The sequence below is a fragment of the Oncorhynchus keta genome, chromosome 27 (genome assembly GCF_023373465.1).
Source record: "Oncorhynchus keta strain PuntledgeMale-10-30-2019 chromosome 27, Oket_V2, whole genome shotgun sequence".
Classification (NCBI taxonomy): Eukaryota; Metazoa; Chordata; class Actinopteri; order Salmoniformes; family Salmonidae; genus Oncorhynchus; species Oncorhynchus keta.
In genome coordinates, this window is record NC_068447.1 from 25,967,702 (window position 1) to 25,991,307 (window position 23,606).

General features: G+C 45.9%; 1 protein-coding gene and 1 long non-coding RNA gene across 13 annotated transcripts in view; one reads left to right on the forward strand and one right to left on the reverse strand.

Annotated features, from left to right (window-relative positions):
* LOC118359662 (bromodomain adjacent to zinc finger domain protein 2A-like) overlaps window positions 1-23,606 on the reverse strand; it is a 44,350-nt gene that overhangs the window by 13,384 nt on the left and 7,360 nt on the right. For 4 of the 11 annotated variants that reach the window (XM_052482030.1, XM_052482033.1, XM_052482034.1 and 1 more), the window contains exons 3-23: window positions 14,498-15,349; window positions 11,482-13,986; window positions 10,970-11,227; window positions 10,466-10,867; window positions 10,235-10,295; window positions 9,887-9,995; window positions 9,397-9,498; window positions 9,034-9,259; window positions 8,782-8,843; window positions 8,613-8,678; window positions 7,884-8,516; window positions 7,474-7,688; window positions 7,236-7,310; window positions 6,964-7,141; window positions 6,822-6,884; window positions 4,701-4,845; window positions 4,009-4,616; window positions 3,668-3,866; window positions 3,198-3,353; window positions 2,805-2,965; window positions 2,261-2,326 (exon numbers count right to left, since the gene is read on the reverse strand). In XM_052482030.1, coding sequence (XP_052337990.1) covers window positions 2,261-2,326; window positions 2,805-2,965; window positions 3,198-3,353; window positions 3,668-3,866; window positions 4,009-4,616; window positions 4,701-4,845; window positions 6,822-6,884; window positions 6,964-7,141; window positions 7,236-7,310; window positions 7,474-7,688; window positions 7,884-8,516; window positions 8,613-8,678; window positions 8,782-8,843; window positions 9,034-9,259; window positions 9,397-9,498; window positions 9,887-9,995; window positions 10,235-10,295; window positions 10,466-10,867; window positions 10,970-11,227; window positions 11,482-13,986; window positions 14,498-15,349 — 7,142 coding nt within the window. Of the gene's footprint in view, window positions 1-2,260; window positions 2,327-2,804; window positions 2,966-3,197; window positions 3,354-3,667; window positions 3,867-4,008; window positions 4,617-4,700; window positions 4,846-6,821; window positions 6,885-6,963; window positions 7,142-7,235; window positions 7,311-7,473; window positions 7,689-7,883; window positions 8,517-8,612; window positions 8,679-8,781; window positions 8,844-9,033; window positions 9,260-9,396; window positions 9,499-9,886; window positions 9,996-10,234; window positions 10,296-10,465; window positions 10,868-10,969; window positions 11,228-11,481; window positions 13,987-14,497; window positions 15,350-16,426; window positions 16,557-18,186; window positions 18,458-23,606 lie in introns of those variants that run through there. The other 7 variants (XM_052482036.1, XM_052482039.1, XM_052482038.1 and 4 more) reach the window with 4 other exon arrangements.
* Window positions 1,085-2,254, forward strand: LOC127912506 (uncharacterized). 2 transcript variants are annotated; one of them, XR_008082963.1, is made up of 3 exons: window positions 1,085-1,216; window positions 1,274-1,325; window positions 1,370-2,254. It is a non-coding gene; the product is annotated as an uncharacterized LOC127912506 (long non-coding RNA). The 2 variants fall into 2 exon arrangements; XR_008082964.1 differs by having other exon boundaries at window positions 1,137-1,235.

Consider the following 23,606-nt stretch of genomic DNA (forward strand, 5'->3'; position numbering starts at 1 on the left):
AGTTAACTTTTCCAACATTTTCAGACCACTAAACAACCATTACATTTTGAACCAGAGAGTTACCGCAAGTCGCAAAGAAAACAGGAGCTGCTTCCACTATTCCAGAACCAATTCAACTTCACCATCAAATCACCTATGCTTAGTCTAATACAGGTGACAACTAAAAGATACCAAAAACTATTTAGTCAAACGTAAGCTAAATATGATGTGGCTGTCCATGGTACTGATTTATGTGAGTGCAAGTATACAAACATGTTGACTCACCCTACTTGTAGAGATACGCCAATGCCGCCATCCTCTCATGTCGACGAAATGGTCTATCATGGTCAGGCTACCTGGCTAAAATCCTTACGCGCAAGCCTAACTTCCTTTCATGGGCCTTCTACATCTAACTACATATTGAACTTCCATCATTTCAGGCCAGAATGTATGAATTAATAGTTGGATCAGAATCACAGTAATAATCATTGGCCAGTACAGAGAATTAAGTAAAACCACAAGTCCAAATCCCCATCTGCAGCCATGGCTAGTTTAGGAAAGGGACAATTTAGGCGAGCTAGCCAGCCACTGGAGGACAACACAACAATTCAAGTTGTTTCCGTCAATGATGTATGCTCTCAATGTGATGTGATACGAGTGACGCCAAATCCAAACTGGCTTCCCTTGACACTGTTTTTTGGTGTGCGCCAGGACCATTCACAGCTGAGCTCACTCAGTTTAGCTCAATGCTGATTGGCTATTATTTTAATCTAGGGAGGCTAAATGCTCGCTGGCTTCCCTTGCATTCAATGCTACGGGTGGCAAACATGTCATACTCTTTTGGACCAGACAGCATCAGATTGATGGCCGACACAGAGACAGATGGGGGCTGTTTCACTTGCTCGGATACTTTCTCCGATGAGATACATTCAGCCTCTTGCAAATTTAAAGAACATTATCGAACGGAGAGACAAAATATATGTATGTTTGCTTTTTTACTTGGTACATTTTTTTGAGAACCCTGGCTTCCTCTGGTATCCATGAATACACGCCACTGGAGGTAGGTAAGGTGGGCAAGGTAAGGTGGGCGAGGTGAGGTGGGCGAGGTGGGTATGGTAAGGTGGGCGAGGTGGGTAAGGTAAGGTGGGCGAGGTAAGGTTGGCGAGGTGAGGTGGGCGAGGTAAGGTGGGCGAGGTAAGGTGGGCGAGGTAAGGTAAGGTGGGCGAGGTAAGGTAAGGTGGGCGAGGTAAGGTAAGGTGGGCGAGGTGAGGTAAGGTGGGCGAGGTGAGGTGAGGTGGGCGAGGTGAGGTAAGGTGGGCGAGGTGAGGTAAGGTGGGCGAGGTGAGGTAAGGTGGGCGAGGTGAGGTAAGGTGGGCGAGGTGAGGTAAAGGTAAGGTGGGCGAGGTAAGGTAAGCGAGGTGAGGTAAGGTGGGCGAGGTAAGGTGGGCGAGGTAAGGTGGGCGAGGTAAGGTGGGCGAGGTAAGGTGGGCGAGGTAAGGTGGGCGAGGTAAGGTGGGCGAGGTAAGGTGGGCGAGGTAAGGTGGGCGAGGTAAGGTAAGTTGGGTAAGGTAAGGTGGGCGAGGTAAGGTGGGCGAGGTGAGGTAAGGTAAGTGAGTGCAGACATCAAATGATACATTTTTTAAGCCACAACTATTTTCAAAATATAAAAGCAGGCCCCTAAAAACCAGAGGTTGGGTGAATATAAGGAACACAGAGAGTGCTTATTTCAAACAGTGTTAGGAGCAGGAGTGCTGACGTGACAACTCTAGACACACTGGCTGTGTCCGAATACCTGTACTTGCAATCTAAATAGTAGGCATACAAATATTTTTTTTAATAGTATGTGACATTTAAAAAAAATTGTATGCATTAAATGACAGGATGTCACACTCATTTTGGCTTTTCATTTAGTAGAATTCGCTGAAGAGTATCGTCTTTCCAGACACGTGTGTGACAACAGCTGATAATCGCGCTGTACCAAAATTAACAAATGGCAGAAATCAACATAATTGCACATTGATAACGTATTCTCAGTAGGATGAGCCTAGTCGTTGACTACTGTATCCGCTTTTACTTAAAAGTATGTTCCAAATAGTATGTAGTACACAGTATGCAGTTTAAGTAGTAGACAAGACAGATTTCAGACACAGCGTCTCCTTTTAAATTTTAGGAGGTGACAAAAAATAATTCTTAAAAGGGAAACATGAAGACTTGTGAAAGAGTGTAGATCCAAAAGAAGGGTGAGGATGTGTGAATTGTAGATCGAAAACCTGGTTTGTACCTGGAATCCTGCGGCTGGCGTTTCCGTGTTATTGTCAGTGTCGCTCCTTCCATTCTGAGGAGCCATCTTGAAATATAAGTAATGGACATATGATGTGATGAGTGTGAAAAGTTTCCCTGTTTTTGTATGACAATGCCAGGAGGGGGACACGGTCACTATACAAACTGCAGCAGCACATGCCACCTACGCCACCCTCTGGACATTCAGTGCAACTGCAGCCATAGTAAAAAATAAACAGAAAAAAAAAACGACAAAATATAAACTGACAAGTTCTAGACATTTCAAACCCAACTTACTTTACAAACTACCCACCCTACCCATGCATCCCTGTGTGCATCTCAACAGTCTAAAGTGTCCTCATTGCCTTGGTCTGCACAGATCTGAAAAGGCAGTAAATTTAGGGATGATATGACGGAAATGTATTTCAGGATCAACTCTCCACTATCTTTGTTTCAAAGAGCAGTGTAGATGAGGGATGTCAGTAGGGATAGAAATAAACTTTAGACTATTGAGACAGGGCCCCTCTGTCCCCCTGGCATCTCACCTTGAGGTGCAGGTCGGCGGCAATGACCCTCTGCTCCAGGTCCTCCACCCAGCGGAGGGCTCCGACATCTGTCTCCAGGGCCCGCTCCTGGACCTGCCATGGCTGCTGCAGGGACTCTAGCAGGGCCTCTCCCTCCTTCACCTTCACCTGGAATATAGGGTCTGACGGGGGGACGGAGAGAAGGGAAATGCAAGGGGAAGGGGATAGAGATAGATAGACAGAAGAGAAAAAAGGACAAGGAAAGTGTCATCATCCCGTTTCCATTCATTACAACAACATACTTCTTTAAATTCCCATTGATGTGCAAAGAAGCTTCACTATGAAACAACCAAATCTGACACACTATGACTTTTCATATCCCCATCTTTTCCTGACCAGTGCTCACTGACTCACCGTTGATGGGCCGTGTGCAGACCTCAGCCAGGTACTCCATGTGTTTGGCCAAGTGTTTGTGGAGCACCTTCTCCCGGATGCCTCGTGGGTGCAGGGCCTGCAGGGTGGCCGTCAGGTCCTCAGGCTCCTTTATCCACCACCAGCCACGCACCATTGCTAACAAAACAACAGCAACACACGCACTTGACACCAGCATCACACCTATAGCATTGCACGTTAGCAAACCATGCTAGCCATAATCGGCTAACCACACATAAGCATATGATTAGATCTTGTATAAGAGTTTTGCTACTTCGGATAACCATACATAATCATGTAAGCCAAATCCCAAGCTCAAATTGCATTATGTTTACATTGCTGACAAGTGTCATCGTCAGACACTACAGATGATATTGGATAATCCGTAGGTAGTTTTCAAAAGCATGTGTAAAAAAAATAAATGTTTGAAAGGATTGAACTGAATGGCTTACATGCTGGAATTGGCTTGACCACGAGCTGAGTGAAGTACTGTTGCTCTATCTCCTGGAAGAGTGTGGAAGAAGGGCGGCCACGACGCTTAGCTGCAGCCGCTCTAGCGCCAGCCCTGCGGGCGGGACTGCCGCCCCTCCTCCGCCTGCGCCCTGGTTTGGCTGGACTGGGGGTCACATGGGGTGTGGGGTCTGATACAGACTGGAGAGAGGGAGAAAGATAGTTTAATAAGAGATAAAAATCATCTTTGATGAAGAAAACATGTTCAACAGTAGTAACTTATGTTGAGTGTTCTCTCCCATGAGGGTCCTGAAGTGTGTGCAGGGGGCTGAGGGGGAATCACCTGCAGCAGTGGAGCAGCAAGGGCAGGCAGGGTGCTGGGGGTCAGAGGGAGGCGTTTGGGCGGCTTGCTGGGGGGGGTCTGAGGTTCTGTCAGAGAGGTTTTGTCACAAGGCTGTTTTGGCAGCAGGTTGAACCACTGCCCCCGTTTCTCCGCCATCTCTTTCACGCTATCCTCTTGTAGTCTGCCTTTAGGTGCCGTCCCTGTTATTGGCTCCGTCCCGTTGGTTAAGGCGCCCTGAAATTGGCTGAGACAGTTGCTGAAAGTGGACTGAGTGAGGTCTTCTGTTCCATTGGTGGTGGTGGTGGTGGTGTCCGGGGAAACGCCTGGCCCCGACTCCTCCCCGCCGGACTTGCTGCTACGGCGACGGCGGCGACACTTGGCGGTGCGGAGGTGTAGCTCCACCTCTGGTTTGATCTTGCGGGGGCGACCCCGGGCCCTGGGACTGCTCATAAGAGAGGCGGTGCCGGGGAGAGGGTCCTCTTTAGGGGGCAAGGAGGTCTGGGACTGGGGAGAGGAGGCGGGAGGGGCGGTAGTGGGCTTCTCCTCCACTTTGGGTTCCCTCTTCAGAAGAGTGACGGGCACCTCTTTCACCAGGATATCTTCTGTCGCTAACAGACAGAGAGGATGGATATGTTTAGAGTCAATAAAAAGATGGCTAGCAGAGGGTTGAGGGCAGTTGCTCTGCAACTCACCTAGGATCTCCTCAGGCCCCTCCACCAGCACCCCTCCCAGGTGGGGCAGGAGCCAGTATCTCCGGCGGAACCGGTCCTGGCCCAGAGACACCGCCCGCAGGGAGTGGGAGGACTGGAGCAGCTTCTTACGGAAAAACACCTGTCGCTGTGGAGGAGAGAAAAAAAAGAAAAAAAAAAAATCACACATACACCAAAGAGTATGTGGACACCCTTTCAAATTAGTGGATTTGTTTATTTCAGCCACACCTGTTACTGACAGGTGTATAAAAATCAAGCACACACAGCCATGCAATCTCCATAGACAAACATTGGCAGTAGAATGGCCTTACTCAAGAGCGCAGTTCATTGTGGCACCAAATTTCTGCCCTGCTAGCGCTGCCCCGGTCAATTGTAAGTGCTGTTATTGTGAAGTGGAACCACCTAGGAGCAACAACGGCTCAACCGCAAAATGGTAGATCACACAAGATCACAGAACGGGACCGCCGAGTGATGAAGCGCGTTTTCAATTTTCACCTAAAATGACATACCCAAATCTAAAGGCTATGCATATTCTTGGTACCATTTGAAAGGAAACACTGAGTTTTGTGGAAATGTGAATTGAATGGAGGAGAATATAACACAATCGATCTGTTCGAATAAAATACAAAAGACAAAAACCAACACAATAGATCTGGTAGACTACAAAAAACAAAAACATTTTTTCTACCATCTTCGAAATGCAACAGGAAGGTCCCAAATTTGGCCATCAATCTGGATGTAATTTCCGATGGTGTCCACTAGATTGCAGCAGTGCATGTGCAAAGTTTCAGACTCATAACTTGAAGTATGAGCAAACTACATGACATTTAGTGTGAAGTCACCCAGGTACATTTGGGCAAATCATGAAGGAGACATTTACATTTTTCTGCAAGAATATCGTCAAATCTGTATACTTGGACTTTGATTTAGCAGCCATATCGTAAATTCAACATTTGCAAACTCTCCATATTCTTGTAATTTTTGTCCAAAAGGAAAAGGCTTGCTGTCGCACAAGGTTAGCAGCAGAACTTGGCGACAGAGTCGGAGTTTCCGCATACTCCCGTAAAGCCCAGCTCGTTGGCTATCCAGCTAGCGTTGTTGGACCCCGATTGGTGCTTATTTGACAAAGTTAGTCAATAAAGTGAAGACCAACCACGTAACCGGCGCGCCATGAAGGCGTCGCTATCTGAAATCTAGTTCTGATTTAAGTATACATTTCACCTTCAGCGGTGAATTTATCAAACCTATCGCGGTGAAAAAAGGTGTTTTGTTGTTAGGAACTCTCAAACAATAGCATGGCATTTATTCGCAGTAATAGCTACTGTAAATTGGACAGTGCAGTTATATTAACAAGAATTTAAGCTTTCAGCCGATATAAGACACATATGTACCGACATTTTTTGTTTCTCTAAAATCTGATTTATAACTGTCCTGTTGACAGGACGCCTATCCCTACGTTAAGTGTCTGCTGGAGTGGCGTAAAGCTCGCCGCCATTGGACTCTGGAGCAATGGAAAGGCGTTCTCTGGAGTGATGAATCAAGCTTCACCATAGGGCAGTCTGACGGACAAATCTGGGTTTGGTGGATGCCAGGAGAAAGCTACCTACCCTAATGCACAGTGCCAACTGTAAAGTTTGGTGGAGGAGAAATAATGGTCTGGGGCTGTTTTTTCATGATTCGCGCTAGGACCCTTAGTTAGAGTGAAGGGAAATATTAATGCTACAGCATACAATGACATTCAAGACGATTGTTGCAACATTTCGGGGAAGGCCCTTCCCTGTTACGGCATGACAATGTCCCCGTGCACAAAGCGAGGTCCAGATCTCGGTTTGTCGAGATCGGTGTGGAAGAACTTGACTGGTCTGCCATTCGACTTGCTTCCATTGCGGCTGAACATCCCCGCAGCAATGTTACACCGTGTAGTGGAAAGCCTTTCCAGAAGAGTGGAGACTGTTATAGGGTGGACCAACGATGTGCAGGTGTCCACATACTTTTGGTCATGTAGGGTGACATTTTCCTCAAACAAAACAACTCAGAACTGTGAACACAATGTAGTTACACTGATAGAAAAGACACTACAGAAGAACAAAATGAATGCCTTACCTTGGTTAGCTTATCGATCTGCCTCTCCAACTCTGGAATGCTGGCGTTGGTGGGGCTGTCAGTCTGTGGAAAGGACATTTGGTGAGTATAATACAGACACCCTCACCAACACATTGAGATTGACACAAACACACACACGCACTTCATTCAGTTTGGCATCCTCCTTGGGTGTGCGGCGGCGGCTGCCCCTCTCCATGGGGCCGCCACTTTCTTCCAGACTGAGGTTCTCCTCCTCTGCCACCCTGACACTGCGCCTCCTCTCCTCTAGATAGAGCTCCTCCTCAGACCGCCCCGTACGCCGTGCTAGAGCTGCCTTCAGTCTGGGAGATCACACACATAAAGCCCCAGTGATATAACACTCTCCTTCCACAAACTAAAACTAATCTAAATTCAAGGAGCTGGGACTGGTCTTACTTGCGCAATTTCCCCTCGATGATCCACTTGTTCTTCCTGTACGTAGCCCTGTTTTCCAGTGTGTTGTCAATCTCACTGCAATGCAAAACAATCCAAACAGGGTTTACTTTAAATGTGGGATATCCTTTCCAGAAGGGGTTTCTTTTGACACATTTTTGCTGTAAAATATATCTGCATCATACTTAGGATATGGTTGTTATTAACTGCTTAGTTTCTCTCTGTGTATTGTCATCCTGACCTTATGACAATGTTGCTGCCGTTGAGCTCCTCCACCAGGAAGCCCAGGATGGCAGCCTTGGTGTCGGGGTTGAGGGTAAGGAAGGTCTTGGTCCGCAGCACGTTGCACACCTCCATGTCAAAGCCATGGGACTCCAGGAAGATCCTCAGGCCCTCAGACACTGTGCTGCGAGTCAGCTCCAGGTCCACCAGCTTCTCCCCTAGGATCTTCACCGACTGGAGGGAGAGAAAGAGGGGGATTTAAGAAATTGAACTAGGTAAATCTGATGAACTAGAGTTTACATGTAACATACAGCTAAATACATTTTTTATAGCTAACAGTAAAATGTCTACATGGAGACAGCGCTTTGTCAAACAAATATTCAGGAACAACCATTTCAAAACTATCTCCATACAGTCAACAACACACACCTGGTAGTAGGGTGGCAGGCCTGGGTCGTGTAGTGCGGCCTCCACCAGCTTTATGAGCAGATCCTGGACCTCGCTTTGACTGTCTCCCAGGCCCAGGAGGCCCTCCTGCAGGGTGCTGAGGCTAGGCACATCAGTGGGGATGTGGAGGCCCAGCACCTTGCCATAGCAGTACAGGAACTCCACCACAGTCAGGCAGTGGGAGAAGGCCACACCAGAAAGAACCAAGCCAGGGATCCGAGACAGCTCCGGAAGGGGCTGGTGGTCTGTGAGACACATGTCCTCAATGGGCTTCTTCAGCTCCTCCAGGATCATCTGCTGTCTCCTCCTCTCCTCCAGCCGTCTCTGGGCCTGGGCCCTCCTCTCCACCTGCTTCTTAGCTGCCAGGGCTGCCTGGGCTGCAGCCTCCGCCTCTGCCTGGGCCGCAGCCAGGGCTTTGGCCTTACTCCTGGCCCCCAGCACCCTTTTCCCCTTGGCCAACCTCTCCTGGTCAGTCTCCACAACCGGTGGCGGCACCTCAACCTTCTTCCTAGGGCCGCGCTTCTTGGGCTCAGGGGCGGGTGGCTGTGGTGGGGCCGGCTGTGAGGCCTCCTGGTCGGCTGGTTCAGCCTTCACCTCCTTGGTCTCCTTGTCCAGCTGAACAGAGGGTAAGAGGGGTTTGTTAAATAGAGAGTGTGGCCGATTATTGCTTTGGTCAACAACAACAAAAATATATATATAAATACGCCTTACCTTCGCTTGCTTTTTCTCCTGTCGGATCTTTTTATTCTTGTTATCCTCCTTTCTTTTCATCCTTGCCTAGAAGAGAGGAATGGAACCATTTGCCTTAAGTGTGTTGGATACACCACCAACATGTAATGTTACAACACGTCTTCAGATTTTGATGCTTAGTATACCGTACCTTTCTCTTCATTTTCTTCTTGATTTTGACAAGTTTCTCCTTGTCCTCCTCAGTCAGACCATCTAAAATTAGATAAACACGTTTACATTGGAGACTTCAAAATCCCCAACCTAATTGAAGCTTTTTGATGCAGACAGATTCTACAATATTACATTCGCTGATTATTTTGTGCCATTGAATAAGTCTGTACAGGAGCTTACTTTCCAACCAGTGAACACAGACTCATATCGCCAGGCTATGACCTCCACTCACCCTTGGCCTCTAGCCTCTTCAGCATTCTGGCGTCCACCTTGCTCAGCAGGTCCACCATCTTGGGTTTGGGCGGCCTCCCGGGCTTTCGGACTGGCCCACCCTTGGTACGACGAGCTCGGGGCCGGGGCATCTCTTTGTCAGGGTTTGGAGGTCGGCCACGTCGGCCTGTGATGGCCATGATCATGGAGGGCACCTCCTCATTGGCCAGTAGGCACCATTTCACTCCCTGGAAGAGATCATATGAAAAGGTTTATGGGAAATGTTTTATGTTTTATGATATTACACTGACAGTGTGCATCGAGTTATTACTGTAGGTATTTATGATGAAAGATCTGTCAGCAAATACAATAAATTCACACACACCTCAGTGGAGTCCCTCTCCTCGTAGAAGTCTCCTACAGGCATGCGGGGGCTGAAACTGAAGTGTTCCCTGGTCACAGCAGTGTCCTGGTGCCTGTTCAGATACTGAGGGAGAACAGGATCATCAGTCAGTGGCATCAGAGCAGAGGAACATGGAAAAATACAGGTCATAGGTCACAGAGTCATCCACCCACAGTATGAGCAAATGATGAGTTGATTAAATGGGATCAAATGCAGCTACAGTTATGCCTGTATGCTAAAAACATGGCCTCTCCATAGTCTCTTAATTTAGATGGTCACAGTCAATCTCTCACCCAAAATAAGTGTCTGTCTGATGTGGTAAATGCCCTGAGGTAAAGAAAACCCATTGTATCAAGGGCTATTTATAGCTGCTGAAGTTCTCTCGTGTCTCATACAATAAATTGACAGTAAGATTATGTTGTACCAAAATGGCTCCTGTGGTGAGGTTTTACTGTAACTCAGGGCCATTTACCTTGATGACTTCAGGAAACTGCTTCATCCTCCTCCCACAGGGGCTGTAGTACCAGGTCTCGCCCTTGAGTCGGTCCTCATTCTTCTTGACCCGGATCTCCCTCCTCCAGCTAAAGCACAGATCAATAAAAAGTCAGTTAAGAACCACATTCAACAGAGTAAAAGCAGCACATTGTATCCATGCAGTGGGCCTAGAATAGAAGGATGAAACTGAGGGGTTTTGTATTTATGGGTGAACATAAACCTTCTGCACTTTCCACACACTAGAAGTATTTGGCACAGAGAAAGCCTAATTAAGGGGGACTTCTCGCTCCATAAACTGTATAAATCAGAGTGTATGTATCATTACCCGTGGAGCAGAGGGAAGTAGACCTGCTCCTCTGTTGCTATCCTCCTTCTAGGAGTGTCACCTGTACAAAGAACAAAGATAGTTGAATCAGATCAGTACCAAATGACTCATCCATCAACAATGCCATTGGTTTAGAGTTTATAATCATTGGGTTATAACTATATCTAGTTGAAAAATATGTAACCATTTTTCAATCATTTCCAGTATTAAAGTAGTTTGCTCATTCATTACCCGCAGTGGAACTGTCGTCGCCGTCGTTGACGTTATTGTCATCATCATTGGGTTTAGTGTCAATGTCCATTTTTGCTATTTTGTGTGGCTTCGGCTCCAGAACACTTACTTTCTTGACTCTAACTTTCTTGGGTTTGATTACTGGTGGGGTCTCGCCACTGGTCAGACATGGTTTACCAATGGTAGTGACTGGTCCACTTTGACCAGGAAGTAGGCCTTCAGCAGAATGTTCAGGCTCTCCTGTGGCTGCTACTGATTCAATCTTCTTCTTTCTCTTTCTAGGTCGTCCCTTTTCCTTGTTCTCTCCTACCTCAAGCTTCTTCCTCCTCTCTACCTTTATCTTCTCTACCTTTGGAGTTTTAATAGCAGACTTCCGCTGGGCTTTCCCAGGGGCCTGCGGAACTGGAGAGTGACAAAAATTTCAGAAATCCTTGTTTGTACACTACCTTTTTCAAAATTAATTAGTTACACAGATAAAAAAGGGATAAAGAGAAGTTGGTTTACCGGGAATGGAGGCTGCTTGAGTGCGTGGCTTCCTGGGTTTCCTTGGTGTTTTGGTCTTTTGGCCAGTCGTGGGCACGGCTGGGGCACCTAGGGGCAGGAGCGGGGCTCCAACCAGGCTTTCCACCAGGGCACTGAGCGCCGCTGTGTGCTTGCCTTTATCCACGATAACAGGTGGTGCCATGATGGTAGCAGCACTGGCCTTGGTGCTGGTGGTGCCAGTGGAGTCTGGTATATCGCAGACCTCTGCCTCGCGGTCACCTTCAGACCGTGTCAAGAGGGCATAAGGTTAATGGTCAATGTGTAGCAACATCGAATTAACGGAGTTACTGTTTGTTGACAAAATATGTATTTCCATAGTTGGCTGTGATCATTTCCAAGACCTAACCCACAACTCTTTCTTGCAAAGTTCTAGATTGCCACACATCTTACTTAACAGGAGATTCTGACTCATAAAAATCTATTTAATTACAAAAACATAGGTTGTCATACATCAACTATGGCAAGGATCTTACCTTCGTAGGCTGGGGTTGGTTTAGCAGGGAAATTTGAGCTTGACCGAGAGATGTCATTCTGGGACACGTCAACACTGGAGTCCTGCATCTGAGAGGTGTTGTTCAGAGAGGACTCCAGCATGGACTCCTTGGTGCTCAGGCAGCTGTCCATGGTCTCCTCTGCCCGAGAAACGTTCTCTGTCTGGGTATCATCCAGAGTCAATTCCCTAGAGTCCTCCACAAAGGAGAAGCTGCTATCCATTGTAGTGTCTCCAACATGTGATGTTTCCTCCACGTGAGTGCTGTCATCCATGCGAGTGCTGTCATCCATGCGAGTGCTGTCATCCATGCGAGTGCTGTCATCCATGCGAGTGCTGTCATCCATGCGAGCGCTGTCATCCATGCGAGCGCTGTCATCCATGCGAGCGCTGTCATCCATGCGAGCGCTGTCATCCATGCGAGCGCTGTCATCCATGCGAGCGCTGTCATCCATGCGAGCGCTGTCATCCATGCGAGCGCTGTCATCCATGCGAGCGCTGTCATCCATGCGAGCGCTGTCATCCATGCGAGCGCTGTCATCCATGCGAGCGCTGTCATCCATGCGAGCGCTGTCATCCATGCGAGCGCTGTCATCCATGCGAGCGCTGTAGTCAAATAGAGATTTGTTGCCATCTACGCGAGAGCTGTCGTCAAAGCGGGAAGTGTCATCATCCGTGTGAGAGGTATCGTCAAACAGAGAGTTATCACCATCTACGCGGGAGATGTCATCCAATCGAGATGTGTCATTCATGCGAGAGGTATCGTCAAGTCTAGAAGTTTCGTCAAACCGAGAGGCATCGTCAAATGACGAGTTGTTACTGATGTCATCTTCCTCAGTGAGGCTGAGGTCTTCCATATGGGTGCTGTCGAGGCGTATGGACTCCGCCTGCAAGGACTCGTCAAAAGACTCATCAACTGTTGACTCATCCGTCACACAGATGTCATCCAGACTTCTCTTCTCCAGGGGAATGTCTGCACCGCTCATCGGGGTGGTGTCATTTTTCTCAGCACAAACTTGGTCCCCAGGGGAGTCCTCTTGGTTCTTGGGGTGCAGTGTCGTCCCAGGAATAACTGTGAGGGGTTTGATTGAGTGTTTTTCACATTGACGAGTCGGAGACCCTACGGAATCAATCTTTGATGATGTTTTGACTCTGTCTGCTTCTACAGAGGGATCCTTCATGTTCCCCATGTACTTCATGTTCCCCATGCATCGCTCCTCTGGCTCTGGGGGAACCATCCGTTTAGGAGCTTGTGGAGGAGCAGGGGCGGATAGTGGAGGTGCAGAAGGTACCTCAAGAGGAGCAGTCATCACTGCAAGAGGTACAGACATCAAGGCAGGTGACTCAGACAATGGAGGAGCTCTGGAGGTTTGGGATGTGAGAGGAGGAGGTCCAGACAAAGGTAGAGCTCTAGGGCCTTGGACTGTTAGAAGAGGCATAGACACCTCCTTTGGAAAGGAGGACATTACAGACACAGACACTGCGGGAGGGGCAGAAACTGCTAGGGGACAAGTAGACACTGATTGAGAAAGTGAGGACACTGATATAGAACGTGAACTGACTGCCGAATGCGGCCTGGACACTGCTGAGGGAGGTGCCATGACTGCCACCGAGGGAGTAGACACCGCTGGGGAAGGAGCAGATGCAGACACCTCGAGACAACAAAACGTTTCTCGAGGTGCTCCAAATAAAGCAGGGGGAGAAGAAGTCAGAGGAGGTAGTCTGGATCCTTGGACCATCTGTTGAAGAGCGGGGATAGGCACAGACATGGAGTGCGGGAGAGCAGACACCATGGTAGAAGTCAAGACCACTGCAGGAGGTGTAGATGTAGTGTGAGCAGTCAGATGTGCCACAGACACTGGGGGATGAGCACTGACTGAATTGGGAGCAGACACAGATGGAGGTCTAGAGGATTTGTCCAGTAAAGGAGAAAGAGCAGATGGCATAGGAGGAGGTGCAGACAATGAGGAGGGAGGTGATACGACTGATGGAAGTGTGGACACAGTCACTGGAAAAGGTCTTAGGCCTTGTAACATCAGAGGAGGCGACGACAGCCTGGGAGGAGGCCCGAGCACAGGGGGAGAAGGAGCAGAGGACACGGGAGGAGCTGAGTTTCGGGGAGGCGTAGAAGTAACGGAGGAAGATGAAACAACAGGAGGCCCTGAGGCACTCATATGAGCCATAGACACTGCAGAGACCCTAGGAGGGGTTACTGCCTTAGCTGAAGGAGGTGTGGAAACCACAGGGGGAGGCGCCGACATCGAGTGTGGAGGCTCAGGCAGCGCAGACTCCCTCGCTAAGGTAGTCATTTCATGGTGCTGGGCCATTGGCTGCTTGGAGCGCTGGCAGTAGTCATTGGTGGGCCCCATGCGAGGTCCAGGGGGCTTGGGAGGGTAGCTGTCGCTTTTAGGCAGCCGCTGGGCGACAGACGCCCTCTCCATCCCATTGTAGCCTTTATCCACATCCTTAAACGCTTCACTCATCCGCCCTAGGGAACACAAAACAGTCAGACCATTAGAAATGACAAGAACAAAACACAGCAGCGGCAAGGCAATTCAAAGGAGGGAATCTGAAGAGCAGATGGAGCTTTTATAAAACACCTTGTCGACAATCTTATCCATGCCAGCGTTCCACTCTCGTCAGAAAATGTCTCTTATCAAGCTGAGATGACAGAATATGCAAACATGGTTTCAGTTCTGTCATGGAAACAGTTGAGTGTTGACATTTTAAAAAATCTGCTTGTGAATTCAATTACTGACAGCTGAGACACTGATTAGTAAATTAGCAGATAAGGCCTAATTGAAAGAGTTGAGTCATTGAAAAGAAAAATTGCTTTGAAACAGGAATTTCAAACACTTGTGATACATGGCGCTGTTTCTACAGATACTGTATTTAGCGACCACAGAAATATGAAAATGAAACACTTCTTCCGTGCTATAAAATAGAAGGGGTTAGGTTACTCAGAAGACTTGAAACCTGTGTAAATATGTGCATCTCACCTTGCATGACAGCTGGCATCGCTACAGAACCACCATGAGGACTCCTCTCCCTCGTCTGACTCTGGGGCGATCCACTATCCGCCATTGTCGAGGGTGACATCATGGGGACAGAAGACACCGCCATGGGGAGGGGGCTGCCTGTGCCCCCCCGGCCCATCTGGTGGTGCTGGGGACTTCCCCGTGGAGGGGTGAAATTCTGGGGGGTAGGGGGCATCATCTGAGCCTGAGGTTGTGGAGCGGGAAGAGGTGGGTGCTGGGGCTGGTGCTGGTAGTAGGGAATCCCGTTGGACACCATGCTGTAGTGCTGAGGTTGCTGCTGCTGCTGGTGGTGGTGTTGCTGTGTCTGTTGGTGAGGGGGTGGCTGTGGAGGCTGCTGCTGGTGATGGTGTGAGGGCGCAATCCCAGGGTGCACCTGGCTCTGGTAGGCCCCGTACACGCTGTGCGAGTTATACCCCATTGCCATGGCTGTGCTGCTCTGCTGTTGCCCCGGGTTAACCCTGTTCCAATACTGGCCCCCTGTAAGATTCATGTTTGGGGGTGGCACCACGGGGGGCTGATGGGACCCAGGCATGCCCCCGTTCAGTTGGTACTGTCCGTGACCCTGGAAATGCTGCTGGCTCTGTTGCTGCATCACCCCAGTGGGAGGCTGCTTCTGGTGCATGCCATGCCCAGGAGACAAGCTCATGACTGGGCTGTATTGTGGCTGTCCTCCCCACAGGTAGTCGTAGCCCATGCTACTCTGGTGGTGGTGGTTGCTCATATGAGGGTATGGGGCTGTTGGAGGTTGGGAGCCAGACACACTGGACCCAATTACAGTAGTGCTGCCATTCACATTCATTTCGCCGTTCATATCTGCAAAGGTGGTCAGGGACAAGAGTAAGAGAAGACGGGTCAGATAATTCATTTTTCAGTGTATTCAATTCACACATCCTGCACAATCATAAATTCTCTAGAAAATGTGAGGTGTGAGGTTACATTAATTGCTTATGCACCAAAAACCTTCTCTAGAGTTAGATACAATCTCTTGTTCATTATAAGGTGTGAAAAGACTGGGGCAGAGCGATATTCATTTAAATCAGTTATTGATATACACTTAAATATATAAAAATGCAACATGCAATAATTTAAACATTTTTACTGGGGTTACAGTTTATAGGAAATCACTCAATTGACAAATTCATTAGGCCCTAATCTGTGGATTTCACATGACTGGGCAGGGGCGCAGTCATGTGTGGGCGTGGTCCCACCCACTCGGGAGCCAGGCCCAGCCAATCAGAGTTAGTTTTTCCCTGCAAAATAGCTTTTTTTAACAGACAGAATTACGCCTCAGTTTCATCAGCTGTCTGTCCGGTGGGCCGGTCTCAGAAATCCTGCAGGTAAAGAAGCCAGATGTGGAGGTCCTAGGCTGGTGTGGTTACACATGTTGTGAGGCCAGTTGGACATACCGCCAAATTCTCTAAAATGCCTTTGGAGGTGGCTTATGGTAGAGAAATGAACATTAAATTATCTTGCAACAGCTCTGGTGGACATTCCTGCAGTCAGCATGCCAATTGCTGGCTCCCTCAAAACTTCAGACATCTATCGCATTGTGTTTTGTTACAAAACTGCACATTTTCGAATGGCCTTTTATTGTCCCCAGCACAAGGTGCACCTGTGCAATGAACACACTGTTTAACCAGATTCTTGATATGCCACACCTGGCAGGTAGATTGATTATATTGGAAAAGGAGAAATGCTGCCTAACAGGCATGTAAACAAAAATAGTGCACAACATTTGAGAGAAATACGATTTTAGTGTGTATGGAACATATCTGGGATATTTTATTACAGCTCATGAAACATGGGACCAACACTTTACATAGTGTTTATATTTTTGTTCACCATAGCAATAGAGGCAGAGTAACCACAGAAAATTGGGTCTGTACTCACTCTTCTCCTGCTGAGGGAAACTCATGGAGGACCCATTGGTATAGACAGAATCCCCTGAGGAGAGTTTCAGTCCTGAGTTAACAGACACAGAGGAGTGGGTGCCATAGTTGAAATGGTTGTTCGCCTCCATCTGAAAAACAGGTAGCAAAGACAACAAGTCATGAAGAAAAACAAATAAACCAGGAAAAAGTATTTGACCCTGCACATCAAATAAATATTTTTTTTAAATAAATAATAAATCTAGATCCATACACAAACATGCATTGTTACAACTGCAGGCGTTGGCAAGCCTGAAGATGGCTATGAATGATGACACGTTGAGGACGACACCACAAACGTTGCACTCCCACAACATGTCGCAGTTAGAGCAGCAGATGGGATGCTCTGGCCAGCACACTCATGGACAAAGCACAGCGAACCCGTTTTGACAGCGGGGGAACGACAGTATTTTGGTTTGCGAGACATGTTTTCAAGAAATCTAGCTATACATTGAAAAAGGTATATCGTGGTTTTCAACAAGGAGCTACATATTGTACAGAACGTCTGCCTGTTCGTAAAGCCAACGTTTAACTGCGTTTGTCAACATCCAACCCACCATAAACGCGTAATATTAGCATGAAGAGCTAACAAACACTAGCCAGCTGAAAACATTGGTTTCATTAAGCTATGCTAGCTCGATAGTTCACAAATCTTGGAAATGTCACAAATATATATTTAAATTGCAATTTGAAAACAGACAACTTCCGTAGTTAATCATATATTGGCTAATTTCTAACGACAGAAAATTAGATTCGGTTGTCATTGCTTACTAGCGAGGCTTTCTGCTACACGTGACCATGCGCTGTTGCTGATATCGCCCCTCTGCATAGACCTGAATCTCTCATCCAATACTCAACTTGTCAGCAAACTAGCTATAGCAGTCTTTCATGATAGCGTGTCATGGTTACACTAGCTCGCTATTCAACTTGTCCAGTTGAAGTTGATGAGCTAGCTAGAAAACAAACCATACCGCTATTCAGTTGTTTATTAAAACTCAACGAAAACAAAAGGGCTCCCACGTTAGTGCTTGTAGTGGAATTGAAGAAGCGGCACGAGCGGAATCATAAACATGTTTCGTTTTGTTATAGTTCATATATTGACTAGTTAGCTAAATTAGCTTTCATTCAAAACTCGCCACCAGATGGTTAACGTGATATCCAACTAACGGTAGGCCTACTGTAAGCTATCTAACGTTATCTAGTTAGCAATACGGCGCTAGGTTAGCATCTGATTTGATATCCTTCTAACGTTACTGTACACTGCATCAAAAACAATCATCCAATGAGTTCGTTAGTGAGATGTAACTACATTTAACACAATCGGGCGATTGTAGAATTTGCTGATCGTTTCAACATATCATTTGACACCTCTAGGCCCTTATTAGATCATGCTAAATTCAAGGTTATTGACAATAGCGTCACTAGTAATCAACAACAGACATTAGCTACAACGCTGGGTAAAACTAGTTAATAATAGTCACAGCGGGTCTGTGCTCATAACCATTTGTGATGATAACTAAAACATATATAGTAATAACATCAGTCGTCTTGGAGTATCGTTTTTGTTTACGTTCTTAAAACAGTGGCTGCTTCTCTTTTGTTAGCCACCAAGCTAATAAACGCACATTGTTTTCGCTGTATTCGCCTGAGATAGTGAGGCAGCATCATCCTCCCTCACACACTCAAAAGTTTGACATAAGAATGTAATTAAAACTGACTAACCTTGTAATCCTTGGATTTCAAAGACACTGATGTCTTTGATCATCCGAGTGAACAAATATGGTTGAAGTAGGTACAGGCTATGTAAATAAAACAGGTACAGTATTCGCTAACCTTTGGGTTTCAAATGAGCAAACATGGCTGGTGTTTGAGCGCAGCCATGATCACAGAAGAGAAAGAAATCGAGCCGAAAGAGGAAGTGAATGGTTACGAGATGGCGGATAAATAAAGATAGTTCACTCAAGCCGTTTACCATTGAAAAATATGGTCAGTTCTTGTCTACATAAAGGGGTGGGTCTCCCTTAGACACCAATGCAAAAGCAGCTGGGTCTGGTCTACTTAGTTCATTGACATGAATTTAACCAGAAAATAACAGAGAGTGGGGTGTCTCGCTTCCTCTTTCGTCTCTGGAGTTTACACACTGGGGAAGCCTGGGAAGCTCTGGGTCCTAGCACCGGAATAGCACCATATTAGGAGAATTGTCATCTGATGTAGGCAATGACCTATGCAAACCCTGGATTGCAAGATGCTATGTATTGGCCATTAAAATACTTTATAGCCACCGGTCGGACATATTGGCAATCCCCAGAAGCAGCTGTCTTAAAATAGTATTAATGGAATTGTAGAGAACAAAATTAAGTATTTATGTATTTTTGTTATTGTAGTGGGACAGTAACATTAATCATCTAATAAAATATATACTTAAAGGAAAATGTTTTTATGTTTTGATCATTATTTTATGTTTAGCTCACATTATTTAAAATGATGCATTAAGGTGTCTGTAATATAATAAATGTGGCAAAAACGAATGTAGACAATAAATGCCTTTCTATAGCTTCCAAAATATATTTTTTTACGACAGTGGGGGAGTGCCAAGATGGAGGACGGTGTCTTCAAGACAGCGCCCCCAAAAAGCTCTCTAGTGTATATATAAATAATTGGATGTAGGGCCTACATGTACTTGTAGACTACACACAAAAAATACAGGTATACTATGTAATAAAGAATATGCACGAATTTGAGTGCAATCACAGATCAATAGGGGAAATTACTGCAAATACTTTCCTGTATTGTCTCAAATGTCAAGCAACTGAAGAACAAACCATGCAAACAACTGGTAGAGTAAGTTTAAATATAATTTTATTGAACATTCTGGCTTGTAAGGAACATTTACACGATTTTGCAAGAATTAGTTTCAAAGCTATATACCAATGAATTTTATATTACAGCCTGATTAATCAGACTAACCCTCATTCAGCTTCATCTGGATTATGTTTTTTAACATCTCATGTGCTCTGCTACTTTGAAAAAACTCTTACACCGCCACAAATGTTAACCTATTCATTCCCCGTTTCATTGTTATAAAGTCTAACGTTTCAAGGTAAAATGTTTACTTAATTACATTTATGTTTTGATGTTGTAATATTGTGGTATACTCTCTCCTACAATACATTTGGCAAATTCTCATATTAAAAGCACAGATTCTATGAAAGGAATAGAACTACAGTGGGGCAAAAAAGCATTTAGTCAGCCACCAATTGTGCAAGTTCTCCCACTTAAAAGTCTTGCTTGTTTGTAGGTGACCAAATACTTATTTTCCACCATAATTTGCAAATAAATTCATTAAAAATCCTTTCTAATTTTGTCTGTCATAGTTGAAGTGTACCTATGATGAAAATTTACAGGCCTCTCTCATCTTTTTAAGTGGGAGAACTTGCACAATTGGTGGCTGACTAAATACTTTTTTTGCCCCACTGTACTTGCCTTCAAGGATTATATACATTTGAGTGCAATACAATTCATGGGAAGATAACCGTTTGCAGGTGTTTCTATTTATTCATTTCACTTAACATATTTGTTAGCTGGTCTACTTTTGAACTCAACAGGCATTCTACACACCTCAAATCAAATCAAATTTTATTTGTCACATACACATGGTTAGCAGATGTTAATGCGAGTGTAGCGAAATGCTTGTGCTTCTAGTTCCGACAATGCAGTAATAACCAACAAGTAATCTAACTAACAATTCCTAAACTACTGTCTTATACACAGTGTAAGGGGATAAAGAATATGTACATAAGGATATATGAATGAGTGATGGTACAGAGCAGCATAGGCAAGATACAGTAGATGGTATCGAGTACAGTATATACATGAGATGAGTATGTAAACAAAGTGGCATAGTTAAAGTGGCTAGTGATACATGTATTACATAAGGATGCAGTCGATGATATAGAGTACAGTATATACGTATGCATATGAGATGAATAATGTAGGGTAAGTAACATAAGGTAGCATTGTTTAAAGTGGCTAGTGATATATTTACATCATTTCCCATCAATTCCCATTATTAAAGTGGCTGGAGTTGAGTCAGTGTCAGTGTGTTGGCAGCAGCCACTCAATGTTAGTGGTGGCTGTTTAACAGTCTGATGGCCTTGAGATAGAAGCTGTTTTTCAGTCTCTCGGTCCCAGCTTTGATGCACCTGTACTGACCCCGCCTTCTGGATGATAGCGGGGTGAACAGGCAGTGGCTCGGGTGGTTGATGTCCTTGATGATCAATGATCTTATCATTGTGCAAAACATAATTTACCTTTTATAAGGACTATCCCAATCCAGCAGCAAAAAAACTGCCCTTTAGGAGAAAATAAGTTACACAAGACTAAACATATTCTGTAGTCTTCAGATTGCCAGCTTCATTTCATGATAAAATGGGCACATTCAGGAAAAGCATAATAATAATATAAAACACTGTGTTGCTTTCTAAAGAGACATGCCATGTACTACAATAACAATATTACATTATAGTGACGGGGACCTGTTCTCGTTTTATTGTAATCAATTTGGCATATGATTGTACACAAACTCTATTGACATTGAATGGTTTTTGTACAAACATAATTCTCGGTGGCCATCTTTCAGCCTTTCCTCTTGTAGCAGGTGGTCATCCGCATCTCGGAAGTGATGTCAATCTCCTCTATTATTTCATAAAAAAGAAAATGTCCAACTTTCATACTGAAATAACAGATTATTTTGATAACCAACGATGCAATATATCCACATAAACACTGATTACACCAGGTTATGTAGCCTAGAAATACGTGTAAGGGGCACTAGCACACACGCAAGCACTAGTGTATTTATGGCTCCCTCTGGAGCTGGGACACAGCGCTAATAGCTTTATAGGGAAGGGTGGGTGATATTAAATTAAAGTAAACATGGAACAGAATTATTATTTTGTACTTTTAACCCCCAATTTTATGATATCTAAATGGGTAGTTTCAGTCTTTTCCCATCGCTGCAACTCCCGTATGGACTCAGGAGAGGTGAAGGTCGAGAGACATGCATCCTCCGAAATACGACCCTGCCAAGACGCACTGTTTGACACACTGCTCGCTTAGCCCGGAAGCCAGTCGCATCAATATGTCGGAGGAAACTGGCAACCAAGTCAGCTTGCAGGTGCCCTGCCCATCACAAGGAGTCGCTAGAGCGTGATGGGACAAGGACATTCCGGCCGACCAAACCCTCACCTAACACAATGTTGGGCCAATTGTGCGCCGCCTCATGTGTCTCCCGTTCACGGATAGATCGAAACTGGGTCTGTAGTGACGCAGTGCCTGAGACTGCTGCGCCACTCGGGACGCCACTCGGGACGCCACTCAGATATTTATTTACCTACACCAGTGAGCAGCTGATCAGATGTCTGAAGGTTGAGAAACACCGCTTGATGCAGTATTCTTGGTCATTTATTTTGGTAAACAGTGATTAATGAAGTAGATTCCAGGTCCTCCCATTTCCATTTGAAATGTATGAGAAGTCACACAACACTGAAAGCAGTGTCTTCTCAAACTTATTTGACATGAAACATGCATAGCCAGTCTTCAAACACTTGCACCATGGGAAACACAAGTCTTAGTTTCTTAGAACGATGTAGACAAAAATATACATGTTCCAGTGTAACTCAACATCATTTGAAGTGCTTAAGCCTGTGATACCTTTACAGGTTTGACATACACACCAATAACTACACATTTACCTCATTTTTTTGACAGTGCAAGTTTAATTTGGTCAATACACAGGTTTACCATGTCATATCCCCCATCAACCCCCTCACCACACAAGACCCAGGAGTATTGTAATGTACTCTGCCACAACTCTAAACAGATGGAAAGATTCTTGAAGGTAAAAAACAAAAACAACCAGATGTTTACCAAACCGAGCTTCAAGCCTCCTTTCAATTTGCCTTTATGTGATGTGCTGTTAGATAACAAATATCAATATGGAATTAGTAAAACAATGTATATTTGGGAGAAACAATAAGACAGATGCCTGAAAGAATTTCACAACATTCAAATCTTATGAACATTGATAGACTGTTTTGGCGATTTAACAGATGAGGAGGAAAGGGGAAACATGTAAGTTTAAAGGCTACGGTACTGAAACGTTGAACTGTTTCTCTGATCACTATCCACAGGAGGCGGCTCACAAGAGGGAACCGAACAAAAACTGTACATGGTTGGGGGGCAGATTACTTTGTTTAATTTCTGACTGTGGATCCGTACATAACCTGCTCGTCGAACATCTCATTACAAAATCATGGGCATTAATATGGAGTTGGTCCCCCCTTTGCAGCTATAACAGCCTCCACTCTTCTGGGAAGGCTTTCTACTAGATGCTGGAACATTGCTGTGGGGACTTGTTTCCATTCAGCCACAAGAGCATTAGTGAGGTCAGGCACTGATGCTGGGCGATTAGGCCTGGCTCGCAGTCGGCGTTCCAATTCATCCCAAAGGTGTTCGATTGGGTTGAGGTCAGGGCTCTGTGCAGGCCAGTCAAGTTCTTCTACACCGAGCTCGGCAAACCATTTCTGTATGGACCTCACTTTGTGCACGGGGGCATTGTCATGCTGAAACAGGAAAGGGCCTTCCCCAAACTGTTGCCACAAAGTCGGAAGCACAGAATCGTCTAGAATGTCATTGTATGCTGTATCATTGAGATTTCCCTTCACTGGAAGTAAGGGGCCTAGCCCGAACCATGAAAAACAGCCCCAGACCATTATTCCTCCTCCACCAAACTTTACAGTTGGCACTATGCACTCAGCCAGGTAGCGTTCTCCTGGCATCCGCCAAACCCATATTCGTCCGTCGGACTGCCAGATGGTGAAGCGTGATTCATCACTCCAGAGAACACGTTTCCACTGCTCCAGAGTCCAATGGCGGCGAGCTTTACACCACTCCAGCCGACGCTTGGCATTGCGTATTGTGATCTTAGGCTTGTGTGCAGCTGCGGAGACCCTAGGAGGGGTTGCTGCCTTAGCTGAAGGAGGTGTGGAAACCACAGGGGGAGGCGACGACATCGAGTGTGGAGGCTCAGGCAGCGCAGACTCCCTCGCTAAGGTTGTCATTTCATGGTGCTGGGCCATTGG